This window comes from Rhinolophus hipposideros, assembly GCF_964194185.1.
Source record: "Rhinolophus hipposideros genome assembly, chromosome: 19".
NCBI lineage: Eukaryota > Metazoa > Chordata > Mammalia > Chiroptera > Rhinolophidae > Rhinolophus > Rhinolophus hipposideros.
The window spans coordinates 21,026,024-21,041,017 of NC_138065.1; the positions used below are offsets into that span (position 1 = coordinate 21,026,024).

Here is a 14,994-nt window from a genome sequence, read left to right on the forward strand (position 1 = left end):
TTAGCAAACCATATTCAGCAATAAATTAAAAAGAGCATACAACATCATCGGGTAGGATTTATTCCTGGGACTCAAGATTGGTTCAATATCCTCAAATCGTGATAAACCACATAAACAAAATGAGATAAAAATCATAAGATCATATAAAGAGATGCAGAAAAAGCGTTTGACAAAAGTCAGCATCAATTTATGATAAAAACCCTCAGCAAAATGGGAATAGAGGGAACATACCTCAACAAAATAAAGGCCATATATGACAACCTTATAACTAACGTCATATTCAACAGGGAAAAGCTAACAGTGTTCTTATGACAGGAACAAGACAAGGATGCCCACTTTCACCACTTCAATTCAACATAGTATTGGAAGTCCTAGCCAAAGTAATCAAAGAAACAAACAAACAAACAAATAAATAAAAGTCACTCAGATTGGACAGGAAGAAGTAAAACTGTCATTATTTGCAGGTGATACTATATGAGAGATACTATATGATACTATAAAGAGAGAACCTTAAAGGTTTTACCAAAAAACTATTAGAACTGATAAAATGAATTCAATAAAGTAGCAGCATACAAAACTAATATTCCGAAATTGGTTGCATTTTTATACACCAATAATGAACTGTCAGAACGGGAAATTAAGAAAACAATCACATTTACAAATGCATCAAAAAATACTGGGGGTGCCAAAAAAATGTATACAAGTCAACACTTTGGTCAACATTGCTGAAGCAATAGTTCTCCATAGTCAGAAGTATCTGGACACTGATGGTAAGTACTTTGAGCACCTCTTGTACTTGCAGAAGTCAAACGTGACTTATATTCATTTTTTGTTATTGGTATATATTGAGTAGTACGATTTTAATTGCTTTTTCCTTTCTTAAAATGTGTATTCATTTTTTGGGCACCCTCTGTATACCAAGGAATAAATTTAACCAAGGAGGTAAAAGACCTGTACACATATTAATAAAATTATTCTATAAGACACTGAAGAAAGAAATTGAAAAAGATACAAATAAATGGAAGCTATACCATGCTCATGCATAAGAAAAATTAACGTTGTTAAAATATCCATACTACCCCAAGCAATGTATAGATTTAGTGCCATCCCTATCAAAATACCAGTAGCATTTTTCACCGAACTAGAACAAAGAATCTTACAATTTATATGGAATCACAAAAGATCCCACATAGCTACAGCAATCTTCAGGAAGAAGAACAAAGTTGGAGGTATCACACTACCTGATATCAAACTATACTATGAGGCCATAATAATCAAAACAGCATGATACTGGAATAAAAATTGACACACAAATCAATGGAACAGAACAGAGAACCCAGAAATAAACCCACATCTATATGGTCATTTAATCTGTGACAAAGAAGGCAAGAATATACAGAGGGGTAAAGACAGTCCATTCAATAAACAGTGTTGAGAAAACCGAACAGGTTCTTGTGAAAAAATGAAACTGGACCATCTTCGTGCACCATATACAAGAATGAACTTAAAATGTGTAAAGACTTAGATGTAGGAGGTGTAATAAAAAACTACGGTGAATGTTTAAATTAAAAAAAAAATTATTACAGTAAAAGACACATTGCCATTAATCCCCCTCAAAATACTCCCCCTGATTTCAAACACACATCATTCTTGCCACTTTCTGAAGCAATTCTGGAAGTCATCTTTCGTGATGGTCTTTAGTTGTGATATCCTTGATCGATTCAAAACATTTACTTTTCATGGTCATTTTGACTTTGGGGAAGAGTCAAAAGTTGCATGGTGCCAGATCCAGTGAATAAGATGGATAAGGACATACCGTTATGTTTTTATTTGACAGAAATAGCTGTTCCAGGAGTGATGTGTGACATAGAACCTTTCTGTTGTGTTCATAAAATACGGTGAATACTGCTGCTGAGTGCCATCCAATGGAAAGGCAGGGATCTTCAATATGGGAAGCAGTGTGTCGAACCTTAGTAACAGTGTGTGACAAGTTTCAACTTGTTTGGTGAAATCATTTGGGTGTGAGCTATGGTTGAGAGAAGGTGTGTTTAAAATTGTGCCATAAATCATCCTCCATCATGACAATGTTCTGTGTCACACATCGCTTCTGGTATATGGCAATTTTCATCATATAAAAACTACGGTCTGTCCGCATCCATCTTATTCACTGGATCTGGCACCATGTGACTTCTGGCTCTTCCGCAAAGTCAGAATACTCTGATTCAGGACGTTGATGCAGCTACGACAGCACAACTAAAGACACTGACGAAAGAGGACTTCCAGATCTGCTTCAGAAAGTGGCAAGAAGGATGGGATAAGTGTGTACAAAGTAAGGGGGGTATTTTCAGGGGGATTAATGGCAATATGTCTTTTATTGTAATTTTTTTTAAATTTGAACATTCATTGTATTGTTTGATCACACCTCATAAGATCCCAAACCATAAAACTCCTAGAAGAAAACACAGGTAGTAAACTCTCTGAAATTGCTCTTAGTAACTTTTTTCTTGGACACATCACCTCAGGCAAGGTAATCAAGAAAAGAAATAAACAAATGGGACGACATCAAACTAAAAAGTATTTGCACAGCGAAGGAAACCACCAACAAAACCACAGGATAGCCTTCTGAATGGGACAAGATATTTGCCAATGATACATCAGATAACAGGTTAATATCCAAAATTTATAAAGAACTCATACAACTTAAAGCCAAAAAATAATCCAATTTAAAAATGGACAGAAGACTGAATAGACATTTCTCCAAAGAGGACAAATACAGATGGCCAATAGACATATGAAAAATGCTCAACATCACTAATCATCAGAGAAATTCAAGTTAAAACCACTATGAGATAATAACTATGTAGTGCCAGGTGGGTACTGACTAGTCAGGGGGATCACTTCTTAAATTATATAAATATCTAACCATTAGGCTGTACATCTGAAATAAATATAAAATAATATTGAATGTCAACTGTAATTGAAAAAATGAAAAAGAGATGAAAAAAGTGAAGGGGAATAAGAGGTTCAAATTTCCAGCTATAAAATAGGTAAGCCATGAGAATGTAATGTACAGCATAGAGAATATAGTCAATAACATTGTGATAACATGGTACGGTGTCAAATGGTTGCTGGACTTATCATGGTGATCACTTCTTTAGATATATAAATGTTGAATAACTCTGATGTACACCTGAAACTAATATAACATTGTATGTTAGGTATATTTTAATAAAAATCTTTTTAAAAACCACAATGAGATATCAGCTCACACCTGTCAGAATCGCCATCATCCATAAAACAACCAAGTGTTGGCAAGGATGTGGAGAAAAGAGAACCATCATGTACTATTCGTGGGATTGCAAATTGGTGCAGCCACTATGGAAAATGGTTTGGATGATCGTCAAAAAATTAAAAATATGGCCTTTATTATGTTAAGATATGATCCCTCTATTCCCACTTTCTTAAGGGTTTTTATCATAAAAGGTTGCTGTATTTTATCAAATGCTTTTTCTGCATCTATTGATATGATCATGTGATTTTTATTTTTCATTTTGTTAATGTGGTGTATCACATTAATTGATTTGCGGATGTTGAACCACCCCTGCATACCAGGGATGAATCCCACTTGATCATGGTGTATGATCTTTTTAATGTATTGCTGAATTCTGTTCGCTAATATTTTGTTGAGAATTTTTGCATCTATGTTCATTAGAGATATCGGCCTGTAGTTTTCTTTTTTTTGTGGTGTCTTTGTCTGCTTTTGGGATCAGGGTGATAGTGGCTTCGTAAAAAGTGTTTGGGAGTCTTCCTTCCTTCTGGATTTTTTGGAAGAGCTTGAGGAGAATAGGTGATAATTCTTTTTTGAACGTTTTGAAACATTCACCTGTAAAGCCATCTGGTCCAGGGCTTTTGTTTGTTGGGAGATTATTGATTACTGATTCAATTTCCCTGGTGGTAATCAGACTGTTCAGGCTTTCTGTTTCTTCTTGACTTAGCCTTGGAAGGTTGTGCGCCTCTAGAAAATTGTCCATTTCTTCCAGATTGTCAAATTTGTTGGCATATAGTTGCTCATAGTAATTTCTTAAAATTGTTTGTATTTCTGTGGTGTCTGTTGTCACTTCTCCTCTTTCATTTCTGATTTTATTAATTTGGGTCCTCTCTCTCCTTTTTTTAATGAGTCTGGCTAAAGGTTTGTCAATTTTGTTTATCTTCTCTAAGAACCAACTCTTGGATTCATTGATCTTTTGTATTGTTTTTCTGGTTTCTATTTCATTTATTTCTGCTCTGATCATTATTATCTCCTTCCTTGTGCTCCCTTTGGGCTTATTTTGCTGTTCTTTTTCCAGATCCCTTACGTGTGCAGATAAACTGTCAATTATTGATGTTTCTTGTTTCTTTAGGTAGGCCTGCAGTGCTATGAGCTTCCCTCTTAGGACTGCTTTCGCAGCATCCCATAGATTTTGGGTCGTCGTGTTCTCATTCTCATTTGTCTCGAGATATCTTTTGATTTCTTCTTTGATCTGCTGCTTGACCCATTCATTATTTAGTAACATATTATTCAGCCTCTATGAATTGGTGTGTCTTCCTGGTTTTTTTCCCCTGTAATTCATTTCTAATTTCATAGCACTGTGATCAGAGAAGACAATTGGTATGATTTCAATTTTCTTAAATTTATCAAGGCTTGTTTTGTTTCCTAACACATGATCTATCTTGGAAAATGTTCCATGTGCACTTGAGAAGAATGTGTATTCTGCAGCATTGGGGTGAAATGCTCTGAAAATATCAATTAAATCCAAGTGCTCCAAGTATCATTTAAGGCTGTTGTTTCCATATTGATTTTCTGTCTGGAGGACCTGTCCCTTGTTGTCAGAGGTGTGTTGAAGTCCCCTACTATGATAGTGTTGCTGTTGATCTCTGTCTTTATGTCCATTAGTACCTGTTTTATATATTTAGGTGCGCCTATGTTAGGTGCATAGATGTTTACTAGGGTTATGTCCTCTTGTCGGATTGATCCTTTTACTATGGTATAGTGCCCATCTTTGTCTTTTAACATCTAACATCGTACTCAATGGGGAAAAGCTAAAACCATTCCCACTAAGATCAGGAACAAGACAAGGTTGCCCACTTTCTCCACTTCTATTCAACATAGTGCTGGAAGTTCTAGCCACAGCAATCAGACAAGAGAAAGAAATAAAAGGCATCCAAATCGGTAAGGAGGAAGTAAAATTATCACTATATGCAGATGATATGATACTATATGTAGAGAACGCTAAAGACTCCACCAAGAAACTATTAGAACTGATAGATGAATTTAGTAAAGTAGCAGGATATAAAATTAATATTTGGAAATCAGTTGCATTTGTATATACCAATGATAAAATATCAGAAGGAGAAATTAAAAAAAAACAATTCCATTTACAATTGCTCCAAAGACTATAAAATATCTGGGAATAAATCTAACCAAAGATGTAAAAGATCTGTACTCAGAAAATTATATGACACTGAAGAAAGAAATGAAAGAAGACATAAATAGATGGAAACACATTCCATGTTCATGGATAGGAAGAATTAATATAGTTAAAATGTCCATACTGCCTAAGGCAATATACATATTCAACGCAATTCCTATCAAACTACCAACGACGTTTTTCACAGAAATAGAACATATAATCCTGAAATTTATATGGAACCATAAAAGACCCCGGATAGCCTCAGCAATCTTGAGAAATAAGAACAAAGTGGGAGGTATAACGATACCTGATTTCAAACTATACTACAAGGCTACAGTAATCAAAACAGCATGGTACTGGCATAAAAATAGACACATAGATCAATGGAACAGAATAGAGAGTCCAGAAGTAAATCCATGCCTATATGCCCATCTAATCTATGACAATGGAAGCAAGAATGTACGATGGGGTAAAGACAGTCTGTTCAATAAGTGCTGTTGGGAAATCTGGACAGACACATGCAAGAAAATGAAGGTGGACCACCTCCTTACACCATATCGAAAATAAATTCAAAATGGCTTAAAGACTTAAATGTAAGATCTGAAACCATAAAATATCTAGAAGAAAATATAGGAAGAAACTTCATGGACATTACCCGGAGTAAGATTTTCACTGATATATCCCCTCGCGCGAGGGAAGTAAGAGAAAAAATAAACATGTGGGATTACATCAAACTAAAAAGTTTTTTCACAGCAAAGGAAACCATCAATAAAACAAAAAGGGATCCTACTGAATGGGAAAAGATATTTGCCAATGATATATCTGATAAGGGATTAATATCACAAATCTATAAAAAACTTACTCAACTCAACTCCAAAAAAACAAACAACTTAATTAAAAAATGGGCAGAGGACTTGAGGAGACATTTTCCTAAAAAGGACATACAGAAGGCAAGAAGACATATGAAGAAATGCTCAACCTCACTAACCATCAGAGAAATGCAAATAAAGACCACAATGAGATACCACCTCACTCCAGTCTAAATGGCTATCATCAATAAATCAACAAACAACAAATGCTGGCGCGGATGTGGAGAAAAGGGAACGCTAGTGCACTGTTGGTGGGATTGCAGATTAGTGCAGCCACTATGGAAAACAGTATGGAGGTATCTCAGGAATCTGAAAATGGAACTACCCTATGATCCAGTAATTTCACTCCTAGGCATCTACCCGGAGAAATCCAAAACTCCAATTCAAAAATCAGTATGCATTCCTATGTTTATTGCAGCACTTTACACAATAGCCAAGATATGGAAACAACCGCAATGCCCATTGGTAGACGACTGGATTAAGAAGCTGTGGTACATTTGTACAATGGAGTATTACGTAGCCATAAAGAAGAAAGAAATCTTATCATTTGCAACAACATGGATGGATCTAGAGAACATCATGTTAAGTGAAATAAGTCAGAAAGAGAAAGACAAGTACCATATGATCTCACTTATATGCAGAATCTAAAGAAAAGATTATGTGAGTGAACTAATCAGAGACAGTTTTGAGGACACAAAGAAAAAATGGAGAGTTGTTAGATGGGCGGGGGCGGGGGGCGGGTTGGGGATAAGTGGAAAGGTGAAAGGATTAGGAAGCAGCTGGTAACCACAAGATGGCCTCAGGGTTTTCTGAAAATTAATTTGGGGAACTTATTCAATAATGTTGTAAAGATTTTGTTGGGTATTCGATGGACATTTGGTGACCACCTCAGAGATAATATGAATGCCTGATCATGGCATTGTACACCAGAAGCTAAACATTAATGAATGCCAACTATAATTTTATATATATAATGTGATGGCTCGGTGTGAGGTCGGAGGGATAGTGGATGGGGGTGGGGGGTTCACAGTGTGAGGGATATAAATGATGAACGTCTAAGTATTACCTTGTCTTGTACACCTGAAACTAATAAAAAAAATTAATTAATTAATTTAAAAAAATTAAAAATAGAACTGCCTTATGACCCAACAGTTCCACTTCTGAGAATTTATCTGAAGAAATCCAAAACATGAATTCGAGAAGGTATATGCACCCCTGTTCACTGCAGCACTATTTACAATTGCCATGACATGAAAGCAACCCAAGTGCCCATCAACAGATGATTGGATAAAGAAAATGTGGTATATATATACAATGGAATATTACTTGGCCATAAAAAAAGAATGAAATCTTGCCATTTGCAACAACATGGATGAACCTAGATGGTATTATGCTAAGTGAAATAAGTCAGACTGAGAAAAACCAATACCATATGATCTCAGTTGTATGTGGAATTTAAAGAACAAAGTAAAAGAACAACAAAATAGAAACAGACTCATAGATACAGAGAACAAACTGATGATTGGGAGGCAGGTTGGGCAACTGGGTGAAAAAGGCGAAGGGATTAAGAAATACAAATTGGGAGTCACAAAATAGTCACAGTGTTGTAAAAAAGTACAGCGTAGGGAATATAGTCAATAATGTTGCAACAACTATGTACAGTGTAGGTAGGTACTAGACTGATGGGGGGAATCACTGCATAAATTATATAAATGTCTAACCACTATGCTGTACACCTGAAACTAATATAAAATAATATTGAATGTCAACTGTAACTGAATTTTTTTAAAAAATCAAGAAAAGAAGAAAAGGAGAAGGAAGAAAAAATGAAATAGTAGTTCTAACTGGCTTCAGAATTCCTCCTATAAAACACCAATGCCAGAATACACTCAGTTATCAGTTTCAGGAGGAATATTTCACAACTCAAAATTCAATGCCCAGTTATTCCTGTTGTAAATATATTTACAAAATGAAAACATTTTTAAATAAAATAATAAAAAATGAAAATAATGAAAAAATAAAATCTTCTTGGAAGATTTCTATAGGTTTTGGTTGTTGGAAAATATATTTTAACTGGGTTTTAGAATTAGTTGGTCCATTATAAGTATGGGTATATAACATTTTACCTAGGTGAAAAAAATGTGTAGACTATAAATCAAAACATATTTTTGCATTGACACATTGTAAGACACACTTTAGTTCCCTTCTGATTACATTTAAATTGCTTCTCACAGGAAAGTTTCCTTCCTCAGCCTCCTTTCACTAGTTAATACCCAGTGAATAAAACCTTATATGAACTTTTCAGCCGCTGAAGATTTGAGCATAGTTTATGTGCCAGGCATTTCAAATAGGTTATTCATCTAAGACCTCCTATGCTAACGTGGTGACTATGCTCTCATCCCTGCTGTATGCCCTGTGCTGCTTTTCTTCCTGGTGTCACTCCTGATTCCCGAGATCCTTGGATGACTTAGGCCCACTCCCACCTCTCTCTCAGAAATATCCCACAGCCTCAGGAAAACTGGGACCCAGGCTTGGACCAAAACCTTGTCCTTGTTTTCACTCACCACAGTTGAAACATGTTAACATTTAACAAAACGAAACAAAAACCACCTTACATTAATCCTAAGAAATAATCATGAGCGAGGCAAAGAGAATGCCAAAAGTCAAAATTTCAAAGCAGTAGTGGCAGATGTAACTTCTTTCAGCTCCATAGGTCCAGAGCATCTTCTCTGGTGTCTCATCGGGTTCCTGCTTATCTTCCTCTGGGTGCTGCCGTCTGTCCTTTGCTTCTAGTGAACATCCTGGCACTGTGCTCGGCCAAATCTAGAACCCTCGTGTCTTCCCAGTCACTTCCCCATCTGAGAACCTGGTGGTGAATGATGACTTGGTTCCCCCTCGGGCTCAAGACCCTTCTACTAGTAGCACATATTCAGAACATTTTGTAACAGCCCTTCAAACATGCCCTCGAACCCAGGAAAATGACCTTATGAAAAAGTCATGGGAAAGTAATGCTTTAACTCTTTAATAACTAAACGAGCATTTCTGCATTCATTCACAACCATTTATGAGTGTGAATGCCCACAGGTGCCAGGCACTGTGCCAAGGTTGGGGACGCAAGAAAGCTCAGCTAAACATGACCTGTCTCTGGCAGGAGGTACAGTCCGGCTCAGGGTCAGACAGTAATACAGTAGTCAGGTGATTTCCCCAGCCATTGCCTCCCTTTAGTACTTCATAAAATAAACATTTACTGAGCTCCTACCATAATCCAGGCATGATGCTTGGTGCTGGGAATAAACACATGGAAAAGATACATTCCACGTAGTTAAATCACAGTCAGGTGAAACAAGTAAAGGGTGTTCCTGGACCCAGTTCGAGTGTGCGTGTAGTGGGAGAACTTCTTCACACCAATAAGCAATTCTCAGGCACCAGCAGCATGTCCAAGACTTCAGCTGAATTCTGACACTATCTCACGTCAGAGTCCCACAAAACTGCCCCTCCCTACGCTTCAGACACCAGTCGCAAGCCCAGTTGTCACCTTGCTTCTGACCAACCACCCATATATTGGAGGTTCCGATGACTCTCTCCTTGGACTTCAGACTCCAGTTGAAAGTCTGTGTTGTTATCTGTACTTATGATTGACAGATGATAAATGAAAGGTCTCCACCACACTCTCCTTAGGTTTAATAAATTTGCTAGAACGACTCGTAGACCTCAGGAAAACCTGTTTACTCACTAGATTACCAGTTTATTGTAAAAGGAACTCGGGAACTGCCAGAAGGAAGAGATGTAATAGGACAAATTATGGGGGAAAGGATGGGGAGCTTCCATGTCCTCTCCAGAAGCACCACTGTCCCTACCTCTCCACATGTTCACCAACCCCTCTTCAAGCCCTCTACTTTTGGGTTTTTATAGAGCTTTCATTCCATAGGCATGACTACTTAATTGGCCATTGGCGGCCTATTCATTCTCCAGCCCTTCTCTTCTCCAGCAGGTCTGGAGGTGGGACTGAAAGTTCCAACCCTCTAATCACAAGGTTGCTTCTCCTGGCAACCAGCCCTTGTCCTTAGATCTAAATTCACCTCATTAACATAACAAGAAACACCTTTATTGCACTCTTTAGAGGAAATTCCAAGGGTTTTGGGAGCAATGTGCCAGAAAGAAGGATGAAGACCAAACATATATGAGGAATATATTTTGATCATCTAAATCACCAAATATACCTTTCTTGTAAATCACAGTATTGCAACAAGATAGACACAAAGGGTTTTATAGAGGGTAAGTGTAATGATAAGTGTTATATAAACTCAAAAGATCAACTCTCCTGGGATTAGGGGCAAATCAGAGAGTGCAGGTGACATATAAACTTGAAAAGTTTTACAGCAGGTAGGTCTAGGCCTGGGCATAAGGACTGAGGAGCAAAGAGCACAGTGCACAGAAGCAACATGAAATGCTTCATATTTGGAGCCCCTACTGTATGGAGCCCCTACTGTATTCTAAGCCCAGGGCACAGCATGTGTATGAAGGAGCCTAGTGTCCTGGAATGGTACCAGTCATCCAGCACAAGTGACAAGAAAGGGAATGGAAAAGCACACGGGGAATATTGTGAATGCCTTGTATGTTATGAGAATTATGTGGGCCTTTGCTTTAAAATGCAGATGATTTTGGAGCCACTGTCAGGGTTCACCTGTGTTGAAACAGAAAAACAGCCTGGTTCGATCCCAGCTTCTTGATGTACTCAGTTTTTGCCATTAAGCAATTTGCCTAACCATTCTGAGCCTCTTTAAATGAGGCGAATAATAGCCCCCTTAAAGGATTATTATAAGGACTTATAAAGGTTAAAGGAAATACATAGTGTATGTTCAGTGAATGGCCACATGGATGATGGACATAAATCCCACAAATGATAATTTGTTTCCTTTCAGTCCCTTTCACTCTATGGTAAGATTTGTGTTTGGAAAATATGTTTGCTGGAAAATAAAACTACAGGTGAGGATGGAGGAGACAAGTTACGCAAAACCTGGGAAACAAGGCACAAATTGGGCCTCAGTGGGCACAGAGAGAAGGAAGGATGTCGGAAGGTGTTCAGGAAGTGGAATGGTTTGGAGCCTGATGGAACACTAGAGATGATGGAGGGGGAGAGGGAGCAATCTCTGATGATTCCCCGGTTTCTCATTTAGGCAACGAAGTAACACATTTATTTTGAGCAGTGACTACAGCCCTGGCTTGCAATATCCTGGGATGTTTCCAATTATCTTGCAGTGCGTTCAGAACTCTAAAATTGTTCTGAACTAAAACAAAGACTAGCCTACTGCAAGCCTCTGTGTCTCCGTGAAAGGCATCCACAGCCCGAGGTCGCCCAGAACCAGGGTCTGGCGTTTGCCTTTGACTCATTCTCCTGGTTGATTTCCCACACCTGGTAACTCATCTAGTCCCCATTCATTTCCACTACAAAAATATTTCTTCCGTATGTTATTTCTTTGCCATTCTGACTATAACCTTTCCATTTTAGATCAATGCTTCTTCCGTCTATTATGTCTATAGGTTCTTAGCTGCCTCCTTTAGACTGTCCTCCAAATACTTCCCATTCTTCTTCTATACACATTATAACATAATTCATTGCTAATAACACAACAAAACAAAAACCCCAAAACCACTTTCCAGATGTATTAAATCCAGACACTTCCATTTGACTTCTTGTATCCTCAGTAATCTGACTGTACTCTTCCTAGCCAAGTTTATTTTTCTCTCTTTACAGCGAAAATCAGGTAGTTAAAATCCAGTCAGTGTTCTTTCTCTCACAAACAGATTGTCCAATGTACACATTTACTTCAGTGGGAAAGCCCATTCCACTGTGCATGATATGTCAGGGAGCAAGACGGGGGTTCCAGGAGTTAGACAAACCTAGATTTGAATCTTTCTTTTGCTACATGTTGGATGTGTGACCTTGGACAAGTCACTTAGCCCCTCGTTATTCCAAACATAATAACACCTTCCCTGAACTGTATTTAAAATGGCTATCTCTCCCTGAGGACACCTTTCCTCATTTCCTATTCACTTTTCTCCAAAGCACGTTTCCACTTTTAATATACCACATATACAATTTTTTTTTCTAAATGTTTTTGCTATCAAATCCACTAGAATGTGATAAGCTATTCATGGACAAGATGTTTCTTTGTATTTTCAGTACCCAGTATTGGGTCTGGTACATAGGAGGTTCTCAGGAAATATTGGATGGATGCATGGATGTACGGATGTACGGATGGATGAGAAACTGTTTTATTTCCTTCCCAGAGCTCTTTTGAGGGTTAAGTGAAATCACATATGTAATAAGTGCAGTCGAGTATATAGTGCAGAGAGGACTCTGGGTATCATTGTCCTCACCTTTGACAACTATATCACATCCTTTATGCACTTGACATTTTTCTCTGATAAGTTCCAACTTTTCCAGGGAGTTTCCCTGATTATATGGTTCTCTCATTTTTTCTGAATTTCCACTGCACTCAAAGTTTGTCCTATTAAACCTAACGGAATTATATTCTTGTTTATCACTATCGCTCCATGTGCATTTTCATTCAAGTTAGAGAACAGAATCCCTATACTTAGGAAAATACAAAACAAAGACTAGTTGAACAATAGTTGTAGGTTGAGTAATATTATTTTACACAAATGCATTTCTTAAAGCACTTCCAAAAAGGGTGCATATTACAGAGTCAGGCAGAGTAAAGTTTGCTAAGCCACACCAATAATAGCTTGTCATGTTATCGTAGGTAATATAATAATAACAATAAGACTTATTTAAATTTTACTTAAAGACTAGAGAATAACCAAGATCTACTTGACCTTTGAAAATGTTCAGTAATGAGCCTTACTAAAGAAAAGACTTTCCAGTAGAGTGTTTGTGAAAATATACAATGTAACTGTGTAATTATATAGTAAGCATTTAAAAAAATAAATGTTAGTTTTTAACTGCAAGTGAATTCTGTATTTTGATTTGATAATAGAATATAAAATACAGAAAAAGAAGGCCAGGAATATCTTATCTACTGGTTAATATAAGCAAATAATAGTAATTTTCCTGTGTTGTTTAATTCACTATTTCTTAAAGTATGATCCTCCTGCATCAGAAGCTTCTAGAATGCATTTTTAAAGTGCCAACTCCTAGGCCTCATCCTTCATCTATGAAATTATAATCTTTAGGGGATGGTTTAGGAATGTGCATTTTTAACAGTATCATAACTTTATTTGTATGCACTCTAGTGTATGAGAACCTCTGGTTTAGTTCAAATTCTATTACTTATGGGATGTAATCAACTGAAACAAGGGTCAATTCCCTTTTTGTAAAAGGTCTTCTATTTCAGTAGTAGCCCCAGTAAGCTATTGTTGAAAGGCCAAGTATATATGGGATACAATATGAGACAATAAACTAGGTTAATTAAAAGGATGCTGCTGATTTACAGAGTGACACTTGTAGAAGGTTTATTATGAAAGTAATGATCTTAAAACAGTGGGAAATAATTAGCATTGAAATTAAGTTGTGGATTAGCCACATTAGGGAAAGGTTAGCTTGCTATGAAGTTTTATAAGGTTATGATGTTATTTTTGGATTGATTTGAGCATTGACTATAACCTAATTTAATGAAAATTTTGGAATAATAAAATTTTCATTATTAACTAAGCTACATATTAATTGATGAATTTTCTTGAACACATTTGCATTGGACTAACTATTCTAAATTTATACAAGATAAATCTGGATGTAAAGTTATATACATTTAATAGTTTAGTAATTTTAATACTTTGTTGCTATGATTAGATTTATTAAGCTACTCAAAAGGGTCATCATCATAAAGATGCTTTCAAACTGTAATTTTGTTTTTTCTGAAATCTTAGGTCGTGTGTGTGGTAAATAATTTCAAAGGAAGACAACCAGAAAATGAGCACATACACGTGGATAATCTGGCACAGATGCCAATGATCAGCATTCCTCGAGTAGAAAGTCCTTTGGAAAAGGTAACATTTGTACAGGTGATGCATAATTTAAATTCTAAAATGTCATTGTTACCTAGAGCAAAGGAATAATTATTTTTGAGAGTATTTGCATAGCCATTTTCGATTTACTGAAACAAGCTCAGAGTCTAAAGTGATATTTCACAAGAATTTAGTCACTGAAGACGTTGTCTTAGAAAAAGGTAGATCAAGCTTATCATAAAAGATTTCTTTGAACTCCTCGTGCTAAAAGCTGAGTACCTGTTTATGGAGATATTCTGTACTTTGCCATAGCTTCTAGAAGAGGAATGCTGTGCATAGGAAAAACAATAGATAGCTTTGCTTGAGCATATGTGCTTTTTTTTCATAAAACATGTTCCATTTCTTCCATGCTCCACTTACAGTTGACCCGTGAATAAGACACGTCCACTTATATGCAGATTTTTAAAAAATAAATACTATAAGTGTATTTTCTCTTCCTAATGATTTTCTTAATAACATTTTCTTTTCTCTAGCTTACTTTAAGAATATAGCGTATAATATATATAACACAAAATATGTGTTACTTGCATGTTTATGTTATCAATAATTATGTTCAGCCCTGTCCATGTCCACATTTGATCAATATCTTAGATGAAGAGTTCAATTCCATGCTAATCGGGTTTAGATGGTGTGAATCTGTGAGGGAT

At 36.6% G+C, this 14,994-nt stretch overlaps 1 protein-coding gene across 2 annotated transcripts in view; it reads left to right on the forward strand.

Annotated features, from left to right (window-relative positions):
- PLPPR5 (phospholipid phosphatase related 5) overlaps positions 1 to 14,994 on the forward strand; it is a 117,407-nt gene that overhangs the window by 74,602 nt on the left and 27,811 nt on the right. Inside the window, exon 5 of one of the 2 annotated variants that reach the window (XM_081025198.1) lies at positions 14,210 to 14,344. In XM_081025198.1, the coding sequence (XP_080881324.1) occupies positions 14,210 to 14,344 (135 nt within the window). The remainder of the gene's footprint in view (positions 1 to 14,209; positions 14,345 to 14,994) is intronic. The other variant, XM_081025199.1, reaches the window with a different exon arrangement.